Source organism: Prionailurus viverrinus, chromosome A3 (assembly GCF_022837055.1).
Source record: "Prionailurus viverrinus isolate Anna chromosome A3, UM_Priviv_1.0, whole genome shotgun sequence".
NCBI lineage: Eukaryota > Metazoa > Chordata > Mammalia > Carnivora > Felidae > Prionailurus > Prionailurus viverrinus.
Genome location: NC_062563.1, coordinates 19,050,056 through 19,074,785, shown reverse-complemented (window position 1 = coordinate 19,074,785; position 24,730 = coordinate 19,050,056). Strand labels below are relative to the sequence as shown.

The 24,730-nt window shown below is 44.8% G+C and overlaps 1 protein-coding gene across 6 annotated transcripts in view; it reads right to left on the bottom strand.

The window, feature by feature from the left end:
• The window catches only part of ZHX3 (zinc fingers and homeoboxes 3), a 106,374-nt gene that overhangs the window by 3,413 nt on the left and 78,231 nt on the right, over positions 1-24,730 (bottom strand). For 3 of the 6 annotated variants that reach the window (XM_047851665.1, XM_047851668.1, XM_047851662.1), the window contains one exon: positions 1,016-4,056. In XM_047851665.1, the coding sequence (XP_047707621.1) occupies positions 1,016-3,872 (2,857 nt within the window). In that variant the 5' untranslated portion in view covers positions 3,873-4,056. Of the gene's footprint in view, positions 1-1,015; positions 4,057-7,885; positions 8,033-18,957; positions 19,020-20,218; positions 20,402-24,730 lie in introns of those variants that run through there. The other 3 variants (XM_047851663.1, XM_047851667.1, XM_047851666.1) reach the window with 3 other exon arrangements.

Here is a 24,730-nt window from a genome sequence, read left to right as displayed (position 1 = left end):
AAAAATGGAATCAGTTTATTCTAGTTGCCAGCAAGCGAGGGTGGGCATTCCCGAGGGGCAGGCCCAGGGCTGGAGAAGGTGCCTGAGGCAACCAGCCCTGTGAAGCCACTCCTGTTCCCTGGGGCCCATCACTCCCTATGAGGACCTCAGTGACTCATGGGGGCCCAGAAGAAAACAAGGTCAAGTCTGGAAATATCAGGTCCTGGAACCAACTTCTAAATGTCCCCAAATCGGAGAATCTGAGAATCCAGATACTTCCTCAGTTCCCACAGCCTCCTGTGAAGAGCTAAGTTTGATCGCTCCTGGCCATCCTGTGATGAGGGAGGCCTCTACGGAGACAAATACCCAAAGGTGGGGAGGGAAAGGACAGGCTGGGAACTCGGGTCAGGATCCAATACTGACAATGTGACTTATCTGTGGCTATAAAACTACCTTCAATAAAATCATCTCAAGTTTTCTTTTAAGTTCTAATAATCCCAGAAATATGATCCAGAGAAACTGAGGAACAAAATGCAGGCTTTTGATTCCACAAGAAGGAAGATGACTTTCTATTACTTCAAATCAGAAAGAACAACAAATCAGAAATACAAATTTATAGGACTTTCATCATTTAAAAAAAAGCGCTTCACGTATCTGAGGACAATTAAAGCCCCTCTTTCCTTCTGCTCGCCAAGATGAGTTGAATGTCCTCAATAGCTCCACTGCTCTCTCCTATGCAGGGGTGGTGGGTCTGCCGGACTCAGATGGCGCTTTGACCTGTTCTCCGATTGCTAAGAAATGGCTAGAAAAGCTGGCACCCTCATAGGTTCACTGTGTTCCCGCCCCCTGCACAGGTTTGGAGAAACGTGAAACAAAATAAAAACACAACTCTCCACCCTGTGTCAGAGTCACATCCTGTGCCGATCGCTCCTGCTGTGGGGCAGCCTCAGAGATGGCAGGCACCCCAGGGCCATCCATCGGGGACCTCCTACCCTCCCCACGGAGGACGGCCCCGCACTCCCAGGGGCCTCCTTACCCAGCTCCAGGGCAGCCTGGGGACTCGGCGCGTCAGAGGGCTCCAAGCTGGCCTCGGGGGCTCCGGGCTCCCACGACTCACTGTTCTCCGACACCTCCGAGTACCCGTCACCAGTCCCTCTGTGAGCCGCCGCGGGCTCACTGGCGCCCTGGTCCTCGCCGCCGGTGTCCGCCACGGCCCGGGTCTCCTCGCCCATCTTCTCAGCGAACCACTGCTTGACCTGCTGGGAGCTCATCTGGGTCTTGTCGCACAGGCTCTGCAGGTCCCGCTCGAGCAGCGTCTGGTGCCTCAGGTAGTAGTCCTGCAGCAGCTCCCGGCTGCCAGGGGCGACCGCCAGCAGCCCCGGGGGGAAGTTGCCCCGCTTGTAGTCCTCGTACCACTTGAGCTGGCCGTTCTTCAGGGCGTACCTGCTGTCCCCGAACCAGCGCACCACCTCGGGCCGCGGCAGGCCGGTCTGCGCCATGATGGAGTCGTAGTCCTGGTTGCTGGGCCACCGCGTCTGCACGAAGAGCTGCCGCAGCAGGTGCCGCTGCTGGGCCGTCTTCTTGCAGCTCGCCTTGCCCGGGGGCTGCTCGGCCGGCTCGCCGGGCCCGCCGTCCCCGGGCTCGCAGGCGCCCAGCCCCGGGAGCTCGCCCTTGCCGTTGGCTTCGGTGACTCGCAGGTTCTTGAGGTTGATCTTGATGGGGCTGACCTTGCGCTCGGCCAGCGCGTGGCCACCGGCCCCTTCTGGGGAGCCGTCTCCGCCAGGGACCCTCAGGTCGCCAGCCAGCTCCTCTTCTCCGTCATCCTCCGCAGCCGCCGCCGCCTCCTCTGGAGCGGCGTCCTCATCGGCCCTCTTGGTGTCCTCGGCGCTCACTTTCTTGCGTCTCTCCGAGAACCAGCTGTCGATCTCCCTCCGAGTCATCTTGGTTTCAGTCCGCAGGCGGTCCAGCTCCTCATCGGGAGGAAGGGGGTTTTGTGCAAAACTGCTCTCCAGGGCTCGGAGCTGCTCGGGGGCTCGCTCCTTGTACCTGGTCGGCGTGAAGTCGGGGGTCTGATGCCAGGCCTGCCGTCTGGCTGAAGGAGGGGCGGCCAGGGTGGCCGCCGGTGGGACGCAGGGCCCCTCCGGGGCCTTGGCCGCTGGGGCGAAGGGCATGTCTGGCCCGGGGTCGAGGACGACGGGGCCATGGTCGCCGGGCAGCACGGGCCTGGAGCCCTTCAGGTTCCGGCAGTGGTACCTGCGGTCACTGAACCACTTGCGCACCTCTCTGGTGCTGAGGCCCGTCACTTTGGTCAGATGCTCCACCTCGCTCTGGCCCGGGAACTGGTTCCGACAGAAGCTTCCTTTCAGAGCCGACAGCTGCTCATGAGACTTCTTGTTTTTGTAGATGCTGGCGTCGAGGAAGGCCTGGGAGGTGATGCTGGGGCACGCCGTGAGCAGCGACTGAGCTGCGTTCACCACCTTCACAGCCGACGTCGTGTTGGAGCATACCGTGTTGATGGGCGCCACGGCGGGCGGCTTGGGGACGGACGTGACTGCCGGCGGCAGGGACGAACCAGGCGCCTGCAGCCCGTTGGCCATCAGCGGCTGAGTGACCAGCAGGCCACCTGCCGTGCCCTCTGGCTGCCCCACCACGTGGCCTGGGAGGGCGGCCTGGATGAGGTGTTGGACGCCGCCGGCGTTGGCAACCAGGGGCGTGTTGAGGACAGTGATCGTGGGCTGGGGCACAGACTGAATGACCGTATTGAACATCTTCTTCCGGGCGTCCTCGATCTCCTCAGGGGACCAGCTGATGCCCTGCTTCAGCCTTTGGGCCGTGAACCAGATCTTGAGCTGTTCCTCCGGATACTTCGTGACCACAGTCAGATAGCAGAGCTCGGCTTTGGTCGGGTAGGGGAACTTGTGGAACGAGTTCTTCAGAAAGCTGTTGGAGTCCATGGCCGCGTTGTAGGTGGGGATGCTGCTCAGGGGGATCATCACCTTGGGGAGGGACTTGGATGTGGGCGGCGGCTGGTGGTGGTGCTGGGCACGCCCGGGGGGTGGCTGCTGCAGGGGGAGGAACTGGGCGAGGCCGGCCGGCAGGACTGGCACCGCTCCCATCGGGGGCCCGTTGACCACGTGTGGCGCTTTTGCCGAGCCGGAGGCTGGCTGACCGACCGGGACCGCCCCGTCGACAAAGGAGTGGTCCCCCTCCTTCGCCTCGGTCTCCCCTGCCGATGGGTTTGGTAAGGCCGCGTCACCGACAGGCTGACTGGGGATGTTCTCCTTGAGCGTATGAATTTTTTTGGCTTCAGCTTTGCCTTTCATTATCTTCATGATTGGGGTTTTGGTAATAATGATTTCAGCCTGTCCGTCGGTCCCTTCAGTGTTGGGCTCACTCGAGACGTCGGGAGTGCAGGTGCTCTCGGGGACACTCTGCTCCACGACTACATGATTGTCTGGCTTGGCCACATTCCACACAAAGCTGGCTTCCCCCGAGTGACACTTGGCATTGTGCAGAGAAAGCCCCTCAGGAGTTTTTGCCAGAAAACTGCATTCAGTGCATACAAAAGTTGGGTCCTTGTTAAAGTCTGTGTGCTCTGAGTTCATGTGCCCCACAAATTGGGTTATGTCCTGGGATCTGAAGTCACAGTATCTGCAGGAATAGGAATAGCTGTCTAAAGTGCTCCGGTGCCCATTGGCCAGTGTGGTGCCGTCGGTACTGCTGGGCGTCTGGGTCACCTCCCCACTGCCCCCGGCAGGCACTTCAGGGGGCGGCTCTTTCTGGGGCCCCTCAGGCAAGGCCTCAGCCGGCTGGGCCTCCACACCGGCCTCCTGCAGCACCACCGCCTTCACCGGGATCATACACGGGGTGGTGGATTTCCTCTTGCTGGCCATGGCGACCACCGCTCTGGCTGATCGGGGTCGGGGGGGGGGGGGTGGGGGCGGGTGGCAGGAGAGAGAGCTTGTCCTGTCCAGGGCCTCACTGTGGAAGTTCCAGCTGCTCCATGAGGGCCAAAGAAACGGTTTCTGAGGGCAGTTTTTTCAGTTGTTTGCAGAAGGCAAGTTTTTCCTATTAAACCTGAGGAGGAAGAGAAAACGGTGATTACGATCTCTCGGGCTCTGGCCACGCACTTCTCAGATGCCCACACACACTCAGCTGCTTGCCTCCGATCACTGGGGCCTTTTCACAAAGAAGGTCACCAGCAGCTTGAATGTGAAGCCCCCCAAACACTAACAAAATCATGCCCTGAAGAATGCCCTGGGGGTGTTCCAGGGGATGTTCCATGCCCTGACAGACTTAAGCCATGCATTTTGTTTTGTATTTCCCTCTGTGTTCTTGTATTAAGTTACTCAGATTCAAAAGCCAAACAACAACAACAAAATAATCCTGTTTTGGACGCCCAAATTAATTCTGACCATGTCAGAGTGAGAACAAAACATCCTAGTGTAACTCTTGTTTAAATGTTTGGGCCAACAAGGGTTTTTCTTTTCATAGCCTTCCCACATATGACAACAAGACACCGCCTCTGCCTCCCCCAAGCCGGGCCCAGAGGCCAAGTCAGCCTCAGTGTGCGAAGTGGGTGCGGGGCTGCTGGCTGCCACAGGAGCCGGGCCTCCCTTTGCGGCCTTTCCCTGTCTGCTGCCCTATCACACCCGGTCCAGGCCACGGAAGGGAGAGCACCTCCTAGTTACTGGCTGTACCCCGGACCGAAGCCAAAGCTCGGAGGGCCAGGGGAGCCACGGACCCACTTTGCGGTGCAGGAGTTTAGACTGTGGCATCACCTTGGGTGTGCATAATACACGTGACCTAGCATCGTGCTTACTTCCCTTTATATTTCCTTTGGTGCCTTTATTGTTCCTTAAAAGAAACAAACAAAACACTTTAACATCTTTGATCATTTGAAATTTGTTTCAAGGGCGCCTGAGTGGCTCAGTCGATTAAGCGTCCGACTCTTGGTTTCGGCTCAGGTCATGATCTCGAGGTTCGGTTCCTGAGTTTAAGACCCACATCGAGCTTCAGGCTGACTGAAGAACCTGCTTGGGATTCTCTCTCCCCCCCTCTCCCTGCCCCTCCCCTGCGCGCGCGTGTTCTCTCTCTCTCTCCCTAAATAAACTTATTTTTTTTAATGTTTATTTTTATTTTTGACAGAGAAAGAGAGAGAGAGACAGAGCATAAGCCGGGGAGGGGCAGAGAGAGAGAGGGAGACACAGAATCAGAAGCAGGCTCCAGGCTCTGAGCTGTCAGCACAGAGCCTGACGCGGGGCTCAAACTCACAGACTATGGGATCACGACCTGAGCAGAAGTCGGATGCTCAACCGACTGAGCCACCCAGGTGCCCCAAAATTCTTTAACTTTTTTTTTTTTTTAACGTTTATTCACTTTTGAGAAACAGAACATGAGCGGGGAAGGGGCAGAGAGAGGGAGACACAGAATCCGAATAAAAAGAATTTTTTTCAATGAAATTTGTTTCAAATGTTGGAGTGATTGGTTTATTTACATATAAAATCATTATAATTCTTTCATGAGATGCCATGAGAAAAGTGTTTCTGGGACCCCTATTATTAACATAGCAAACTGCAATACTGGTAATGACTAAAATAAATAGTAATTCTAATTCCAAAATCACCTTATCGTCAGTATTTGGATTTAATATGAAAATGTAAAGAGACAAAATATCTCTACTCAAGTTCTTAAATACTCATAGCAAACTATTTTTCTGTAAGTCTAACCCTGATGATCATGACGATAAAAAATAATTCCTGTTAAAAAAAAAGTGGGGTGGGATAAGAATAAGCACACCAGACCTAACTACTTGTCACCATTTGTCCCACTGATTTGAAATATCATGCACACTTTTTTTAAACTGAATTTTTAATTGTTAGGTAAAATACCTTAAAATTGATATTTAAGATAAAATATCAGTATTAAATAAAATAGATGAAACTAAAACTACCTGTAATTTTGTATACCCTTCAACCTAGTCCAAATGTCTTAACACATATTTTAGTCATACAAGGCACATACTTGTGTTTCATTTTTTTTTTTAAGTTTATTTATTTATTTTGAGAGACAGAGACAGCACCAGCGGGGGAAGGGAAGAGAGAGATGGTGAGAGAGAATCCCAAGCAGGCTCCACGCTGTCAGCACAGAGCCCGACGCAGGGCTCAAACCCACAAACCACAAGACCATGACCTGAGCCAAAATCAAGAGTCAGACACTCAACTGACTAAGCCACCCAGGTGCCCTGTGTTTCATTTTTTTTAAATTGAAGATTACATCATAAACATTTTCATTAAGCTTCCTAATGATATTATTCAATAGTTGCCTAATAAGGTCCCACTATGAACTTAATCACCCTCCCTGCTACTAAACTGGCTTCCAGTGTCCCACTGTCACTGACAGTGAATTGACCTCTGGGCATAGATAGGATGTATTTTTTCTATCATCCTGAGGCTAAAGGCACAGAAATGGGTTTATCACCTCCACAAGTATCAACATTTCTAACATCCTCTATTACTGGCAAACATTTTAAAGCAAGTGCTTTACAATTCCAAATCAGGAAAACTAAGCATAATGCAATTCTGTACACAGTGAGCAAATCAGATTTCCAGAGAAGTCACTGGGGACATCAAATAGAATATCTGAAAGTGCAAGTTACATAAGAAAAACCAGGTGAATTGGACTCCGTCAAAATTAAAAACGGTTGTGCTTCAAAGGCTGCCAGCAAGATAGTCAAAAAGACAACTCACAGAAGGGGAGAATTTATTTGCAAGTCCTCCATCTGATAAGGGGCTTGTATCCGGCATATACGAAGAACTCTTACAACTCAACAATAAAAAGACAACCCAATTAAAAATTGGTAAAGGATTTGAACAGACCTTCCTCCAAAGAAGATCTACAAATGGCCAATAAGCATTAAAAAGTGCTCAACATCATTAGTCTTCAGGGAAGTGAAAAACCAAAACCACAAGGAGATACCACTTCCCCACTGGGATAGCTACAATCACAGTGACAAATAACACGTACAGGTGGAGATGGGGGGAAGTCAGAGCCTTCGTACATTGCTGGCAGGACATAAGATGGCACAGCCACTTGGTAGATTAGTTGGCAGTTCTTCAACTTCAAGTTAAATACCGAGTTACCAGAAAACCCAGTAATTCCAGTGCTAGGTATATACACAGAAGTAAGAATATGTTCACACAAACACTCGCACACAAACACTCATGGCATCACCATCGCAATAGCCAAAAGGTGGAAACAATCTCAATGTGCACCAACAGATGGATGAATAAACAACATTTGGTATATCTATGTAACTGGCTTATTATTATGCTGTAAAAAGGAACGAAGCACCGTTAAAATGCCTAAACACAGACAGAAACATGGTAACTGCAAGTAGGCAGCTCCAAAATGCCACATTATATGACCACATTTGTAGGAAATGCCCCGAAGAGGTAAATCCAAAGTGACAGAATGTAGAGTGGTGGTTGCCAAGGGCTGAGGGGAGAATGAGGAGTGACTGCTAATGCATACGAGGTTTCTTTTGGGGTGATGAAATGTTCTAAGAACATGAAACGTTCTGAGACAGTTGTGATGATTGCAAAAAAACGTGAATATGCTGAAAACCACGAGAAGGACATCAAACCCAAGAGAGGTGGAGGACAGAAAGCTCTAGCACTCAGTTCTGTAGAAAAAGGGCATCATTCCCACTTATGAGGTCCCTATACAGGTGACGTCATTTATCCGTGACACTTCCTGATTTACCTCGGTCCTCTTTTCTGTCCTGGGTAAAGATGAACAGCAGAGGTCGTGAACATAAGGCTGGAGAGGAGGGAGGGAGGGAAGAGAATGCACAGCCACCAGCGAACAGCAGCCCCGGGGGCAAACGAAGAGACCATGTGCTCACCTGAAGGTGGCAGCCAGCAGAATTCAGGGGCAGGAAAGCGCACAGCTCTGTCTACAGGGCGCAGGCACCCGAGACACTGCCATCACTGAGGTTTGGGATGGGGCTGGGCTTCACTGAGGAAGAGTTAAATTACGTTCCTGGCAATTCAGGCTGGGAGGTAGACAACATAAAGATGATTTGATTGGGGGGAAAATACCCATGGCATTGAAAATTAAGTCTCAAAGTAGCCCCAAACTGTCATTCAAGTCAATGACCAAGGAGAGCAGTAACGATTCTGAGTGGGCCAGGGGTCAACGCTGAAGGTACCTGCAATGTAACGGTAGTGGGGGTAGAGTGGCCATACTTGCCAAAGTGTAGGATGTTCGGTACTGCGGGAGGCACGTATATACACATCTTCTCAGTCCATTCCCACAACAAACCCTGGAGCAGGAACTACTGTCATTCCCATTTTACAGACAAGAAAGGCAAGGCTCAGAGAAGACAGTAACTGCCTGAAGGGCACACAGCTGGGAAGCAGCAGAGACAGCCCAGGAACCTGGCAGTCTGGCTCCAGAGCCGGCAGCCTTAACCATTCCACACACACACATTGAGTAACCACAACATTGTTGGAATAAGGTGTGTGCAGGACTTTCAAAAATGCTGCTTTCCCCTCAGTATTTATTAGGAAAAATTTTAAACATGCAACCAAGCTGAAGGAATTTTACAGTGAACACCCATATGCTCACCAAGTGGATGCTTACCGTGGGCTGTTTTTAGCAACATTACCTTACCTTTAGGTAAGCTGGGTTTGCTTACTTGTCATGCATTTTTAACAGGGCATCCAATAAGAGAGGTACTTAAAGGGTAAAGCCCCAATTATCTAAAAAACCATTCATCCACAAGACATTCATGGACCAGCTCTGACAAACGAGGCTCTAATTACCACATGGAACTCCAAACTCAAGCCCTGAGTGACACTGGCGGATATAAATGCAAGGTTTTAAGCTGCCAAAGAGCCACAGACAAGGTCCAGGTGACAACTGCATGCTCATCATTCTTTGTAGAATCTTTTCTATACTCTGTCTTGAAAATTCATCTTGTAATTTTTTTTTAATAAGAAAAGCATCTAACTTAAAAAAAACTGTTTAATGTTTATTTATTTTGAGAGAGAGAGAGAGAGAGAAGAAGTGAGCAGGGGAGGGGCAGGGGGAGGAAGAGGTAGAGAGAGGGGTGAGGAGGAAACATGACTGGAGGAGGGGCAGAGAGAGAGGGAAAGAGAGGATCCCAAGCAGGCTCTGTGCTGTCAGCATGTAGCCCGATGCAGGGCTTGAACTCACGTACTGTGAGATCATGACCTGAGCTGAAATCGAGAGTTGGATGCTTAACCCACTGAGCCACCCAGGAACCCCAAGCATATAACTTTTTGAAAAGTCTGTCTTGGGGCGCCTGGGTGGCGCAGTCGGTTAAGCGTCCGACTTCAGCCAGGTCACGATCTCGCGGTCCGGGAGTTCGAGCCCCGCGTCAGGCTCTGGGCTGATGGCTCAGAGCCTGGAGCCTGTTTCCGATTCTGTGTCTCCCTCTCTCTCTGCCCCTCCCCGGTTCATACTCTGTCTCTCTCTGTCCCCAAAATAAATAAACGTTGAAAAAAAAAATTAAAAAAAAAAAAAAAAAAGAAAAGTCTGTCTTTGGGAATTCAGAGCCGCTCAATTCACTAAATTAGCAAAGTTGCAGTTATTAATCGCTACATTTCAATACTACAAAATATCCATGTGGGGCTTGAAAAAAATGTTTATAGATCAAATTCTTAAAGTGTTTAACTTTACATTATAGATAAGAACTTTTTTTTTGTTTTGTTTTAATTCTGAGGAAGGAACTAGAAGCACAATGAGCTCAACAGGAGGACTCAACATTTCGAAAGGCAACTCTCAGCAGACTCCTTCCAAGTCTGGCTGCCCTCCTAAACACACAGCCCACGACTTATCAGTAAGAACAGGAACCATGGGAGCAGCTGGCAGAGTTACAGAAACAGAACTTCACAGAGAGATTGTGGCATACTGCTCGTGGTTTTGAAAGATCAAACAGAGGACCACACAGGGGAAGAACGTGACTTCTATAATGAGGCTGGTTCGACAGATATGGGTATAGTCGAATATTTTACAGTAATCATCTTCCTATTTCGGGGGGCACAGTATGCGTTATTGAGACTGCATGACGGGGCAGGGCTCCCCAAGCCCCTCCCCTTTTTTGGGTGTCTGTATGGAAACTGTGTAGACGTTGGGGTTCTCGGTGGATGGGTCCCGGAGGTCATCTGACACACCAAGGACTGGGCTGTCTCCTACGACTGTAACAGTGATACCCACTCTTCCAACTTGGCATTCTCTTAAAAACTGCCCTGGAACAGACTGCAAAGGCGGTCCTGTGGTATAACAGACGCTATGTACATCTCAACTTTATCCAAAACAAAAACTTGCAGGTAGCCTTCTCTTTTTGTAATAGAGATTTACCCTTTTTACTTCCTCCTTCAAATTATGCTCTTTATGTAGAAACTTCTCTCTCTCAGAAACAATGAACTGAAGTAAAATTCGTCCCTATTCACCCCAAAGACAGCTGGTGTTAACAATCTGGTGTCCATTTTTCAAGTATGTTTTCTAGGCATAGATTATTATAACCACTTTTTAAACAACAAAATATGGAGTTGTATTTTACACCCCATTCTGCTCCTCAGTGTCTTCCGTGACAATGGGAAGAGTGGCAGAGTCCACAGTTTATATCACGCTTTTATTTTTTTTACGTGTATTTATTTTGATTGTATTTATTTATTTATTTATTTTTGAACGTTTATTTATTTTTGGGACAGAGAGAGACAGAGCATGAACGGGGGAGGGGCAGAGAGAGAGGGAGACACAGAATCGGAAACAGGCTCCAGGCTCTGAGCCATCAGCCCAGAGCCTGACGCGGGGCTCGAACTCACGGACCGCGAGATCGTGCGTGTATTTATTTTGAGAGGGACAGAGACAGCAAGAGTGGGGGAAGGGCAGAGAGACAGAGAGGGAGAGAGACAGAATCCCAAGCAGGCGCCGCACTGTCAGCACAGAGCCTGACGTGGGGCTCGAACCCACGAACAGTGAGATCATGACCCGAGCCAAAACCAAGAGTCAGATGCTTAACTGAGCCACCCACACACCCCTCAGCTCGCTCTTTGAAATGACATTCTAATTATGGGTGCATCATAATTTACTTAACCAATCCAGCTGTTAACAGACATTTGCACATTTCTCTAGTTTTTAAGCTATTATAGGCAATGGCTCAAAAACTGTCCCTGCATATATTTTTGTGCTTTTGAGAATTTGTGAAATTCTGACTTTCTTATAAGAATTTCATACTAGTAAAATATTGTTAGTAAAATACAAAGTTGTCCTCCAAATAGATACTGATTTTCACTCTCGCCACCAGAGAACTAGAGTGCCCTCACTATCACTGCATATAGTTACTATTAGTCTTTGCTAATTTGACACACAAAAAACTGGTCACGATTGTTTTAACTTGCATTTCTTTACAGGAATGGCTGAAAATCTTCTCACATATCATTGACATTTTGTAACAAATTCTTTTTTGTCCATTGTTCTAGGGGATTTTGAGAGTCCTCCATATATATTTTTTTATTCTAGGATAGTTAACATATAGTGTGCTGTATTAGTTTCAGGGGTACAACATAGTGATTCAACAATCCCATATAGTACTCAGTGCTCATCATGACCGACAAGTGTACTCTTAATCCCCTTCAACAGTTCCCCCATCCTGCCATCCACCTGCCCTCTGGTAACCATCAGTTTGCTCTCTCTAGGGAAGAGTCCATTTTTTGGTTTGTCTGGGTTTTTTTTTTTCTTCCATTTCTTAAATTCCACATATGAGTGAAATCATAGGATATTTGTCTTTCTCTGACAGACTTATTTTGCTTAGCATTATAGAGAGTCCTCCACATATTAAGGAAATTGGCTCATAATCTGTCATAAATGAAGCTGTGGTTTATGCCAAGATTTCAAAGTGTCTTAAATATTAGGAAATTTCTTTAAAAAATTAATTTCATTAATTAATTAAAGGAGAAGAACCAAAACAGCATTTAATAAGATTATACTCTCAATTTTTTTTTTAAGAGAGAGAGAGAGAGAGAATGAATGAATAAATGAATGAATCCTAAGCAGGCTCCACACTCAGCACGGAGCCCGATATGGGTTCAATCCCACAACCCTGGGATCCTGACCTGAGCCAAAATCAAGAGTCAGACACTCGGGGCGCCTGGGTGGCGCAGTCGGTTAAGCGTCCGACTTCAGCCAGGTCACGATCTCGCGGTCCATGAGTTCGAGCCCCGCGTCAGGCTCTGGGCTGATGGCTCAGAGCCTGGAGCCTGTTTCCGATTCTGTGTCTCCCTCTCTCTCTGCCCCTTCCCTGTTCATGCTCTGTCTCTCTCTGTCCCAAAAATAAATAATAAACATTGAAAAAAAAATTAATAAGAAAAAAAAAAAGAGTCAGACACTCAACTGACTGAGCCACCCAGGCTCTCTCAATTTTTTATTGTGGTAAAAACCACACACTATAAAATTTACCATCTCAACTACTTTGAAGTGTCCAGCACAGTAAACTATATGCACATTCTCGTGTATCCTATCTCCAGAACTCTCTTCATCTTGCAAAACTGAAACTGTATACCCACTGAACAACAATGGATCCCTTTTTCCCCCTCCCTAACCCCTGGAAACCATCATTCTACTTTCTGCTTCTGTGAGTCCAGCAAATTTAGATACCTCATAAAAGTAGAAGCATGCAGTATTTGTCTTTGTGTGACCGGCTTCTTTCACTTGGGATAATGTCCTCAAAGTTAATTCGTGTTATACCATGTGACAGGATTTCCTTCCTTTTTAAGAATGAATAGCATTCCATTGTACATATATGCCAAATTTTATCCATTCATCTTTTGAAGAATATTTAGGATGCTTCCATGTTTGGCCTATTGTGAATAATGCTGTTGTGAACAAGGGTGTACAAATATCTCTCTGAACCCCTGCTTTTGATACTTTTGCATATATACCCCGAAGTAGGCTTGCTGGACATATGGTAATTCTATTTCTGATTTTCTAAGAACCTTCATAATATTTTCCATAGCAGCTACACCATTTTACATTCCCACCAACAATGAATTTCTCCACATCCTCACCAACACTTGTTATTTTCTGTTTGTTTCTTTGTTTGTTTTAATGGTGACCACCCTAACATGTATGAGGTGATACCTCATTTGGTTTGATTTGAATTTCCCTAATGATTAGTGATGCTGAACATCTTTTCATATACTTGTTGGTCATTTGTACAGTTTCTTTGGAGAAAAGTCTATTCAAGTTCTTGGTTCATTTTTCAATCAGGTTATTTGTTGTGTTATAGGATTTCTTTATATATTCTAGACACTAATCCTTATCAGATAACACAGTTTGCAAGTATTTCCTCCTATTCCACAGGTCACCTTTTCAGTCTGTTAGATTGTTTCCTTTGAGGTATAGAAATTTTTAAGTTTGATATAGTCAAATCTGATAGTCAAATTTGTCTATTTGTCTATAGTCATTGTCTATTTTCGCTTTTATTGCTTGTGCTTTCCATGTCATATCCAAGAAATCATTACCAAACCAATGTCATGAAGCCATCACCCCTATATTTTCTTCTTGAAGTTTTATAGTTTCAGCTTTTATGTTTAGGTCTTTCATCTATTTTGAGTTAATTTTTGTATATGGTGTGAGGTAACGGTCCAACTTCATTCTTTTTCATGTGGAGATCCAGTTTTTCCTGCACCATTTGTTGAAGGGACTATCCTTTCTCCATTGTGCAGTAGCCTTGGCACACCTGTTGGAAATCATTTAACTACATATGCAAGAGTTTATTTCTGGGCTATTACTCTGTTCCATTGGTCTATGTCCATCTTTATGCCAGTACCATACAATTTTTCTTACTGTAGCTTTGTAATATATTTTGAAATTAGGATTTGTTAGGCCTCCAGCTTTGCTTTCCTTTCTCAAGACTGTTTTGGCTATTCAGGTTCCTTTGAAATTCCATATGAATTTCAGGATTTTTCCCATTTCTGCAAAAAAAAATGCCATTAGGATTTTAATAAAAATTGCATTGAATCTGTAGATTGGTTTGAGTAGTAAGAACATTTTAGCAACATTAAGTCTTTTAATCCATGAACATAAGATGTCTTTCTTTTTACTTGGGTCTTCTTTAGTCTCTTTTGATACTGTTTTGTAGTGTTTGGTGTATGAGTCTTTGGGCTCTCTAGTTATTTTGTTCTTTTGAGGCGACTGTAAATGAGTCTGTTTTCCTATTTAGATTTTTCACTTCTAGTATATAGAAACACAACCGATTTTTGTGTGTTGACTTTATGTCCTGCAACTTTGCTGAATTCTTTTGTTATGACAGTTATTTTTGTGGAAGCTTAAGGATTTTCTACATATATGATCATATCATCTGTGAAGAGAGATAATTTGACTTCTTCCTTCCCAAGTTGGATGCCTTTATTTTTCTTGACTAATTGCTCTGCTAAGATTTCCGGTAGTATGTTGAAATAGAAGTGGTGTGAGTGGGCATCCTTGACTTGCTCCTGATCTTAAAGGAAAAGCTTTCAGTTTTTTACCATTAAGCATAATGTTAGTTGTGGACTTTTCATATATGGCCTTTATTATGTCGAGGTAATTACCTTCCATACCTAGTTTTTGGAGTGTTACCATGAAAGATGTCTAATCTTATCAAGTGCTCTTTCTGCATCAATTGAGATAATCCTATGGTTTTGGTCCCTCAGTCTGTTAATGTGGTATATTACATTGATTTTCATATGTAGTACATTCCTTGGGTTCCAGGAATAAGCCCACTTGGTTATGGTATATAATCCCTTTAATGTGCTATTGAATTTGATTTACTAGGGGCGCCTGGGTGGCGCAGTCGGTTAAGCGTCCGACTTCAGCCAGGTCACGATCTCGCAGTCCGGGAGTTCGAGCCCCGCGTCGGGCTCTGGGCTGTTGGCTCAGAGCCTGGAGCCTGTTTCCGACTCTGTGTCTCCCTCTCTCTCTGCCCCTCCCCCGTTCATGCTCTGTCTCTCTCTGTCCCAAAAATAAATAAACGTTGAAAAAAAAAAAATTTGAATTTGATTTACTAGTATTTTGTTAAGCACTTTTGTACCAACAGTAATCAGAAATATGGTCAGTAGCTTTTTTGTTATATCTTTGTTTCAGTATCAGGGTAATGCTTACCTCATAAAATGAGTTTGGAAGTGTTCCCTTCTTTTCAATTTTTGGAAGAGTTTGAGAAGGTTTGGTGTCATTTTTTTAAATGTTTGGTAGAAATCTCCAGTGAAGCTGTCTGGTCCTGGGCTTTTCTTTGTGGAGAGCTTTTTGATTACTTATTCAAGTCTCCTTACTAGTTAGAAGTCTGACCGGATCTTTAATGGTTCCTCATCATCTAGTCTTGGTAGGTTGTGTGTTTCCAGGAATGTATCCATTCTTTCTAGGTTACCCAATGTGTTGGCATATAATTGTTCCTAATAGTCTCCTGTGATCCTTTTAATTTTTGTGGCATCAGTTGTACTGTCTTCTCTTTCATCTCTGATTTTTGTCATTGGGTCTCCTCTCTTTTTTCTTAGTCTGGCTAAGGGCGTGCCAAATTGTTTTAAGGGTGTGCCAAAGTTTGTTGATCTTTTCAAAAAACCAACTCTGTTTCACTGGCTTCTATTGTTTTTCTATTCTGTATTTTATTTTTGCTTTAATCTTTATTGTTCTCTTCCTTCTGCTAACTTTGGGATTAGTTTGTTCTTTTCCTAGTTCCTGGAGGTACAGAGTGAGTTGTTGATTTGAGATCTTCCTTTTTTTTAATGTAAACATTTACCACTATAAATGACCCTCTTAGTACTGCTTTTGCTGCATCCATAAGTTTTGGTATGTTATGTTTGTGTTTTCATTTGTTTCAAGATATTTTCCAGTTCCCCTTGTGATTTCTTTGACCCATTGGTTGTTCAAGAGTGTGTTGTTTAGTTTCCACATATTTGTGGATTTTCCAGTTTTCTTTTTGCTAGTGATTTGTTTCATTTCATTTCATCTCATTTCCAACCACAAAGAAATGTGGTTGGAAAAGGCACTTGGTATAATTTCAATCTTTTAAAATTTGTTAGGGCTTTGTTTTATGTCCTAATATATGATCCATCCCAGAGAATGTTCCAGGTGCACTTGAAAAGAAGGTGCATGCACATTCTGCTGTTGTTGAGTGGAGGGTTCTGTATGTGTCTCACAGGTCCAAATGGTCTCTACTCTTGTTTCGGTCTAAACTCTCATTTTTTAAAAGATTTAGGAAATGAAGGAAAAAAGAGGGAAACGTCCTGAAGATAAAGGATTTCTACCAGAAACCACAACAAACATTACACCTAGTAGTGAAACACTCAACTCAGGAACAAGATAAGAATTCCCACTATCATTATTTAACATTGTAATGGGATCCTAGACAATAAGATGAGACAAACTGGTGTTATTTGCACATGAATAAGAAAATCTCCTGAAAAACTGTTATAACTAATAAGAGGACTGGGTAAGAGGATGAGATAGGGGCTCCTAGGTGGCTCAGTCGATTAAGCGTCCAACTCTTGATTTCGGCTCAGGTCATGATCTCATGGTCATGAGATCGAGCCCCACATTGGGCTCTGTGCTGATAGTGCAGAGCCTGCTTGGGATTCTCTCTCTCTGCCCCTCCTCTGCTTATGCTATCCCTCTCAAAACATAAATAAGCTTAAAAAAATGATGAGATACATTAGCAATACACACAAATCATTACATTTCCCCTATGCCAAAAATAATCCATTAGAGAAGGAAATGGGAGGGGGTGGTGGAGAGCCCATTCACATTAACAACCAAAACTGGAAAAGATCTCAGAGTAAACCTTTGTAAAAACACAGGCAATATCTATATGGCAAAAACTGCAAAACTCTAACAAGAACAAAAAAGAAGACCTAAATAAGTGGAGAGTCATAGTATATTCCTGGAGGCAAAGATTCAGAACTATGTAGATGTCAGTCTTCTCTAGATTAATCTCTAAATCCAGTACAATCACAATCACAATCAAAATGCCAGCAGGTAATGCAAGTACTGTAAAATGGGGACGGTAAAGTCTAGGTGATGAGGATGTGGGTGTTCACTATAAAATTAGTTCAATTTTTCTGCATGTCTGAAAGTTTTTTTTTTTTTTTTTTCAACGTTTATTTATTTTTGGGACAGAGAGAGACAGAGCATGAACGGGGGAGGGGCAGAGAGAGAGGGAGACACAGAATCGGAAACAGGCTCCAGGCTCTGAGCCATCAGCCCAGAGCCCGACGCGGGGCTCGAACTCCCGGACCGCGAGATCGTGACCTGGCTGAAGTCGGACGCTTAACCGACTGCGCCACCCAGGCGCCCCTGAAAGTTTTTATTAAAAAAATGTTTGAGGAATTGCCATCAGGATTCTTTATAGAATTTGACAAGCTAAATCTGAAATTCCTCTGGAAGGCAAAAAGCAAAAAACAGCTTTAAGTTTTAAAACAAAACTATTTAGATGAACTTGCTTTACAAGACATCAAAACATATTTTTTTTAATGTTTATTTTTCAGAGCACACACAAGCAGGGGAGGGGCAGAGGGGGGGGGGGAGGGAGGGAGAGAGAGATGGAGACACAGAATCCAAAGCAGGCTCTGACAGCACAGAGGCCGGTGTGCGGCTCACACCGCAAGATCATGACCTGAGCCAAAGCTGGCTGCTCAACCGACTAAGCCACCCAGGTGCCCAACATCAAAACATATTTAAAACTTGAGGGGTGCCTGGGTGGTTAAGCATCCAACTCTTAATTTTGGCTCTGGTCATGATCTCCTGGTTCGTGAGATCGAGACCTACCTTGGACTCTGCACTGACTTCAGGGCCTGCCTGGGATTCTCTCTCTTCTCTCTCTCGCTCTCTCTCTGCCCCTCCCTCGCTCTCTCTCTCAAAAATAAACATTAAAAAAACATTTAAAGCTTGAGTAATTAGAATAGTGTATTATCAGCATAAGAAATGATAAATGGATGAATAGATCATCTAGATACACTTTGCATATATGGAATTTTCAGAGTATGAAAACAGTGCTATTTTTAAATCAGTTGGGAAAGTGAGGCAAATTAATAAGTATTAGAGCAACTAAGTTCAATCCTCACCAATATTTTAAAGAAAAATAATTTCCAGGTGAATTTAACATAGAAATACAACAAACAAAATCACAAACATATTAGAAAAAATACAGTGAAAATCTTTTTAAGTTGTGCTGAAAATTTTTTCTGTGCAAGACTTAAAACCTAGCAACTGCAAAAGAAAAGGTTGATTGATTTGACTTCATAAATATGATAAATTTTGACTACTAAAGGAAACCATTAATAAGGCTTAGACATAAGTGACACACTGGGAGGAAATTTATAAGATGACGATAATGTTTACAATGTATATGACAAAAATACTAGAAAGGGGGCAAGGAAATGAACAAGCAAATTACCACAAGCTATTAACTAGAAAAGATGCTCAACCTCACTGGTAATTAGGGAAATGAAAATTAAATTAAAAATGAGGCTCGGGGCACCTAAGTGGCTCCTTCCATTGAGCATCTGACTTTGGCTCAGGTCATGTTCTCATGGTTGCTAAGTTTGGACCTGCACTGGGCTCTGTGCTGACAGCTCAGAGCCTGGAGGCTGCTTTGGATTCTTCGTCTTCCTCTCCCTCTGCCCCTCAGCCTCTCGTGCTCGCTCTCTGTCTCTCGCTCTCTCTCTCTCTCTCTCTCTCAAAAATAAGATTAAAAAAAATTTTTTTTTAAATGAGGCTCTTCCTCCTTCTTCACAGATTGACAAAAATCAGAAAAACAGACTGTGTCATATTCATGCAATAGGAGAGTATAAATTGGTGAAATTTTTATGGAGGTCAATTTAGCAATAGCCATCAAAACTTGAAACGCCCTTTCCTTTTATCTAGCCATTTCACTCTGAAAAGCCCACATAATCTGATGAAGTACAAAAATACACGCACATGATCGCAAAGATCCCAATCAGGTTATCCACTGCATCATTTCGTAGTAGCAACAACGTCCATTAGTCGGGTGGTGATGAAACACACAATAGAGCTAGCACTAGGAAATGAAACACAGCCATTTAAAAAGGTTAAGACCTATGGGTACTGATGTGAATACATCTCTAAGACGTATTTAAATAATAATACATAATGTGCTGCAAAATATGTTTCATTTTTTAAAGAACAATCTTTGTAGACTTATATTTGCTTGAATAGAAACAAAATTTAAAAGAACAAAGAATAAATACTGATCCATTGAATAGTGAGTGATTTTATTAGGACAGACAGGAACATTTACCTTCTTTTTGTAACTTTGTGCTTTCTATATTGTTTGAATTTGTTACAGTCATGTGTTGCTTTTTAAATATTTATTTACTTTTGAGAGAGTGCAAGTGGCGGCGGGGGTGGGCGAGAGGGGAACAGAGGATCCCAAGCAGGCTTCATGCTGACAGGCTGACAGCAGTGAGCCTGATGTGGGGCTCAAACTCACGAACCGCGAGATCATGACCTGAGCTAAAGTCACTCAACCGACTGAGCCACCAGGTGCCCAATGTATTGCTTTTAATTAAAAAATATCAGTAGATATTAAAATAGGTAAAATTAATAGTGCCAGTGAGCAGTACACCCTGCAATGGAGAGGCCAGCATATGGGGTGGTTGTAAGTCGCTCACACAGAGCAGGGAGGTTCGATGTGACATGAACCATCTGCGCAGGAGGGGTGCCCAGGCTTTGTCAACATGGAGCCCCTAAGTGGTATCACTATCTTGTCATTTACTTGCTAAGCCTGACTTGTGGAGGTCATTTGCCTGGAACAATACAAGATAACTGCTGTGGCCTGGACTAGGGAGGTGGAGGGATGGTGACCACTCACGGTTCTTAATCCATCAACGAATCTGACCACTTCAAAGAACGCTTGACACCCTGAAATCCATAAGGGCACAAATGGAGGCAGAATCCTTGCAGAATTTTGATACTTAAAAAGAGCCCCACTTACAGAATTTTGATACTTAAAAAGAGCCCTACTTACAAACATCCTAAATATCACATATTTGCATGGAGTTGCACACAGTAGCTGAAAAAAATCAGTGAACCCCTTAAGCACCCAAAGCGTGTCAACAAGTTGTATTGGAGCCAGATGTGCGAACAAAACAAAACAAAAAACCCGGCAGGTTCTCATATGAATTCAGTCAGGGCTATAAGTGATCGAACGTGTGGATACCTTTCAGGATCACTGTTCAGCATGAGTCAAGTGATCCCAGCAGTGGGGATCAGTGGCTGGTGCTGTGAACCACTGCCAGAAGCTCCGAATTGAATCAATAGGTTCCATCTGAAGAGACTTCTGCAGTCTAAGATAACACCACACACAAGAGGATCAATTTGCACAGATGGCGCCACCGCTATGCTAGAAAGAAAGGCCGAGAAATTTCCATGACCAACTAGGAAACTGGATTTACTTCCATGTTATCACTCAAAGTGCTTCATAGCCTGCAAAGTACTTTCATTTCTTTTGATCCATCCCCCTAGCCTTCCAAGTCGCCGGTGGTTATTGTCCCTTCCCCCATCTTCACATTGAGGTGACGTGACAAAGTCACACAGCAGATCTGCGGACGAGCCTGATATTCTGACTAAATCCCATGTTGTTTTTTAGACCATATTCACTCTGAATACCAACTGAATAATAAACCCACTACCTTTAATTATTTTTACATTATTTACATTATGAATTCTATTATTTTGAGCCAACTTACCAAGGGCTCAAAGGTTTTAGAAGCTGAATTATTCCAGTGTTGTCTTTTTTTTAATTAGGATTTGACAGGGCTACCATGATCCTTAATATGTATAACATTTTACACTGTCAGAAGAGGGGGCACGTTATTTACTCCTATGTATGACTACAGAGTTCTGTTACAGCGGGGCCAAGTGACTAGACCAAGTCAGTCATCAGGAATCTATAACAAAGAGAACACAAGGGAACCGTCCATCCTCAGGAATGTGTGTGGGCAGAACCTTGGCAGGCCAGCAGATCTGCTGGCTACAATTATCAGGTTTTGCTGAAACAAAGAAAGGAATCACAAAGAGTTCAAGCCTGTTTCTAAGCCGAATCCTCAAGTGTCAAAGCAACGCCAAGTCCAGTGCTGGCCTCCTTTTACGCTCTGGGTTGTAAGGGACACGATACTTTGTGCATTTAGTAATCACCCTTCAGTGGAGGGCTTGGGGCCAGAGCCCTCTACTTGTTTATTCCCCTCAACTCATTCTTGTTTCTCTCAAGTCACCAACAGAATAGCCTGCTCCAGTCAGATGTTATCACCTTTTCCGTGAACACAAATTTATTCCTTCTCAAGCTCAGAAAGGTGATTAGGATATAAATACAGAGTACCCAGAATTAAAGGGATTTTAGAGACCACATCAGTCTCTAATCACTCATCTTTGCATGAATTATGTTGAAAATATCACTAACCAGTTAGGAAAGCCTATGCTTGAATACTTCCAGAGACAGGAAGGTCAGCACCTATTGAGGTTGAAAAGATGTTGGAAATGGTTCCTTGCAGTAAACGGAAAGCAATTACCTTCTTTTAGGTTTCGCTCTCTACATTTTTCACTCAAAACAGTTGAAGACTTACTATGTGCTAAGTACCATGTGCTAGATACTGGGTATATAAAGATTTTTAGAATTGTGCCACCCCTGTTCTCAAGAAGCTAATTGTTGAGGCTGTGAGGCTACTGGCCAATATTCTGGAGCTTCCTCGCCTACGGGTCACGTTGGATTTCCCTGACCACCTGCAATTAGTTATAACCAATGGAATGTAGACAAGTATGCCATCTCTAGGAGAAAGCTTTAAGAGAAAGTACATGTTCTGCTTCACTATTTATTCTCTGGCCCACAACTGGCAGTGTTCCAGATTGTGCCTACTCTGTTAGCATAAAGTGAGAACAAAAGCTGACCCACAATGTATACACACAGTGTGAGCAAGAAATAACCTTTGCTGTTTTAAGCCACTGAGGTTTTTGGACTTGCTTGTTACTATGGCATAATCCAGCCCATCCTGACCAATACACAGTATAAGGGAAGCCTGACAAATCAACCAAAGTCAAACAAGAAGCCAGGTACCATAGTGGAGGCACGCATGGGATTCAGTGAGGGTGTGGGAAAAGCCATACCACCTAAGTTATCCGGAGGACTCGGCTAAGGCCTCACAGAACAGGTAACCTTTGAATTAGAAGTTAAAGGATGAGTAGATACTGTTGAGAAGAGTGTTCTAGACAGGGAACACTCTATGTGAAGCCACCGAAGGAAGAGAAAACATGGTGTGTTCGGAGAATTACAAGGAGCTCAGTTTTGCTGGCATACGCAATCTGACTGGGGTGGATTTATCGTGAAATAAATGAAGCTGATGCTTTGGGGACCCTCACTGCACAGGCATCTTCAGTGGCCTGTATCTATTATTTTTTATAAATTTATACTTATATTCTTTATACTTTTTTTCTTTAGGGAGGCCTCTCTCCTAACGTTCAGGTTGCACAAGAGCTAGATGTGCTTGGGATGGGGTGGAGGGGAGTAAGGAAATGATTCCAGGTCTACAGATCTTCTCTGTGGACCTAGTAATCTTCCACAGAACACCTTCTCAACATTTCAAAAAAGGAATCCTATTCCCTAGGAGTCTTTTCCCCATTCTTGTTCCTGCACTCCGTGTCACGGGTTGGACCATCTGCGCCTCCCCACTGCTTTTCTCTGAACGTGTTCTTATTTGTCTACAGCCCTCTTAGGAGCGGCGCCTGAATCGAAACTGAATCCTCCAGATACAGTCTGAATGGATTTAGCATTCTCCTTAATGGCACTTCTTGTGTCATACTTGATTTCTCCCCATATTGTTACCCAAATGACGCCTGAGTATTTACACTGTGAGATTCCTCAAAAAATAGGGATGAGTGCTCCTGGATTTAATTCACATCACCAGTACCAGTACCAAAGTACACTTGTTTATTTTAGTTTAGGTTTGACAGACTCTGAGGAACAAGTTTGGTAAAGAAAAGAGAGAGAGTTCATTTAACAACTGTTTGCTAAGCACCTACCCTGTGCCAGGCACTGTTCTAGATGCTTTAGTATGAGCAAGATCTAAAAAATAAATAAATAAAGATCTCTACCTTCCTGGAGTTTACATTCTAGTTTGGAAGACAGACCATAAAGCAAATAAATCAATCAAATTGTAAGTGCAATGGAGAGAAATAAAGCAGGGAAGGGAGAAGGAGTCCACACTGGGTGGGGAAGGATGAGGCTGCAGTGTGAAACGTGGTGTCTGGAATGGCCTGAGAACATGACACGGGAGCAGAGACCTGGAGGTGAGGCAGGGAGCCATCTGGATGTGTGGGAAGAGCACACAAGCTGGCATGGACCCTGAAGTGACAATGTGCCCGGCTGGTTCAAAGGCCAGCATGGAGGCCAGGACAGATGGGTAGGAGGAGTCGAGAGGGTGGGAGAAGACAGGGTCAGAGAGGTGAGGAGGCCTACTGTGCAGAGCCACATGCCATGACGACCTGGTTTCCCTGAGGTGGGCAGAGCCACGGGGAGCGCTTGGAACAGAAAGGGCTGACCCGATCCAACTTGTGGCTCCAGGTCGCCTCTGCTGGCTGCGTGGAGAACAGACAGCAGGAGAAACAAGTGGAGAAGCGGGAAACCTGTGAGGAGGTTATCCAGGCAGCAGATGACAGGAGCATGGACCAGGATGGTGCAGATGGAGGCAGAGACGTGGCTGGATTCTAAATACGTTTTCAAAGTAGAGCCGACAAGATTTCCTGAAGGACTGGATGGAGTGTGTGGACACTGTATCCATAGCAATCAGGGAGACCTCCTGGGTTTCTGATCTGAGGGACTTGAAGGATGGCCCTGCCATCAACCAAGATAGGTTTGAACCTGGGAAGCTTACCGCAAAACTCAAAAGCAAACCTGTGCTGTTAAGACTGGAAGGTTCCTTTCCAGGTGAAAAACTGGATGGGGCCAGTTTGGTCAGAAGCATTTTAGAGAACTAACGGTCAGGCCGCTACTGAGCAGTGAGGCTGTGCAATGCCAATGCTCCGAGTGAAAAGACTGTGGTCTTTGCCAAAACCTGCTCACTGCAAAAGCCGAGGGAAGGCGGACAGAGGGTGGGCAGGGTGGGGGATGATGAGTTGGGGACAGGAGGAGGCTGGGAGCAAACCTTGAGGGATCAAAGGATACCCTGAGAGTCAACCAGTCAGAGCCTGCACGCTGGGAAGCACGGGGCAGCTCCTTGCAAACTTAAACATATTATGTTACTTGCATCCTAAATTTTGTTTCAAATACAAAAGTAAATCACTTTATTAAATTTAAGACTAAAAATTTTAAAAAGCAATATAAATGGTTTGTTCTGGATGTGGTTTTACTTCTGAATTACATTTGTTTTGTTTTAATTGAATTTTTCCAATGTGGGTGAGAGAGTTTACGGACTAACTAGCTTGCAGGAGACTGAGTCTGCTTGAACCTCTCACGAACATTCATTTAAAAGAGAACTCTCAGGCTCTCTCCTGTGGACATGATGCTCCTCCCCCTCTTTCCAGGCTCAGTCTGCACCGATGACTTTCTTCAATGGCCTCACTACAAAGCCCAGCAAGACTGTACGCAGGAGAAAGGATACTGATTTCACTCCCAGTAAGAGAAATGCTAATTAAAAGCACTCAGATTCTTTCTTTCGCTTACTTTGGAAAAGCTCAGAATGTC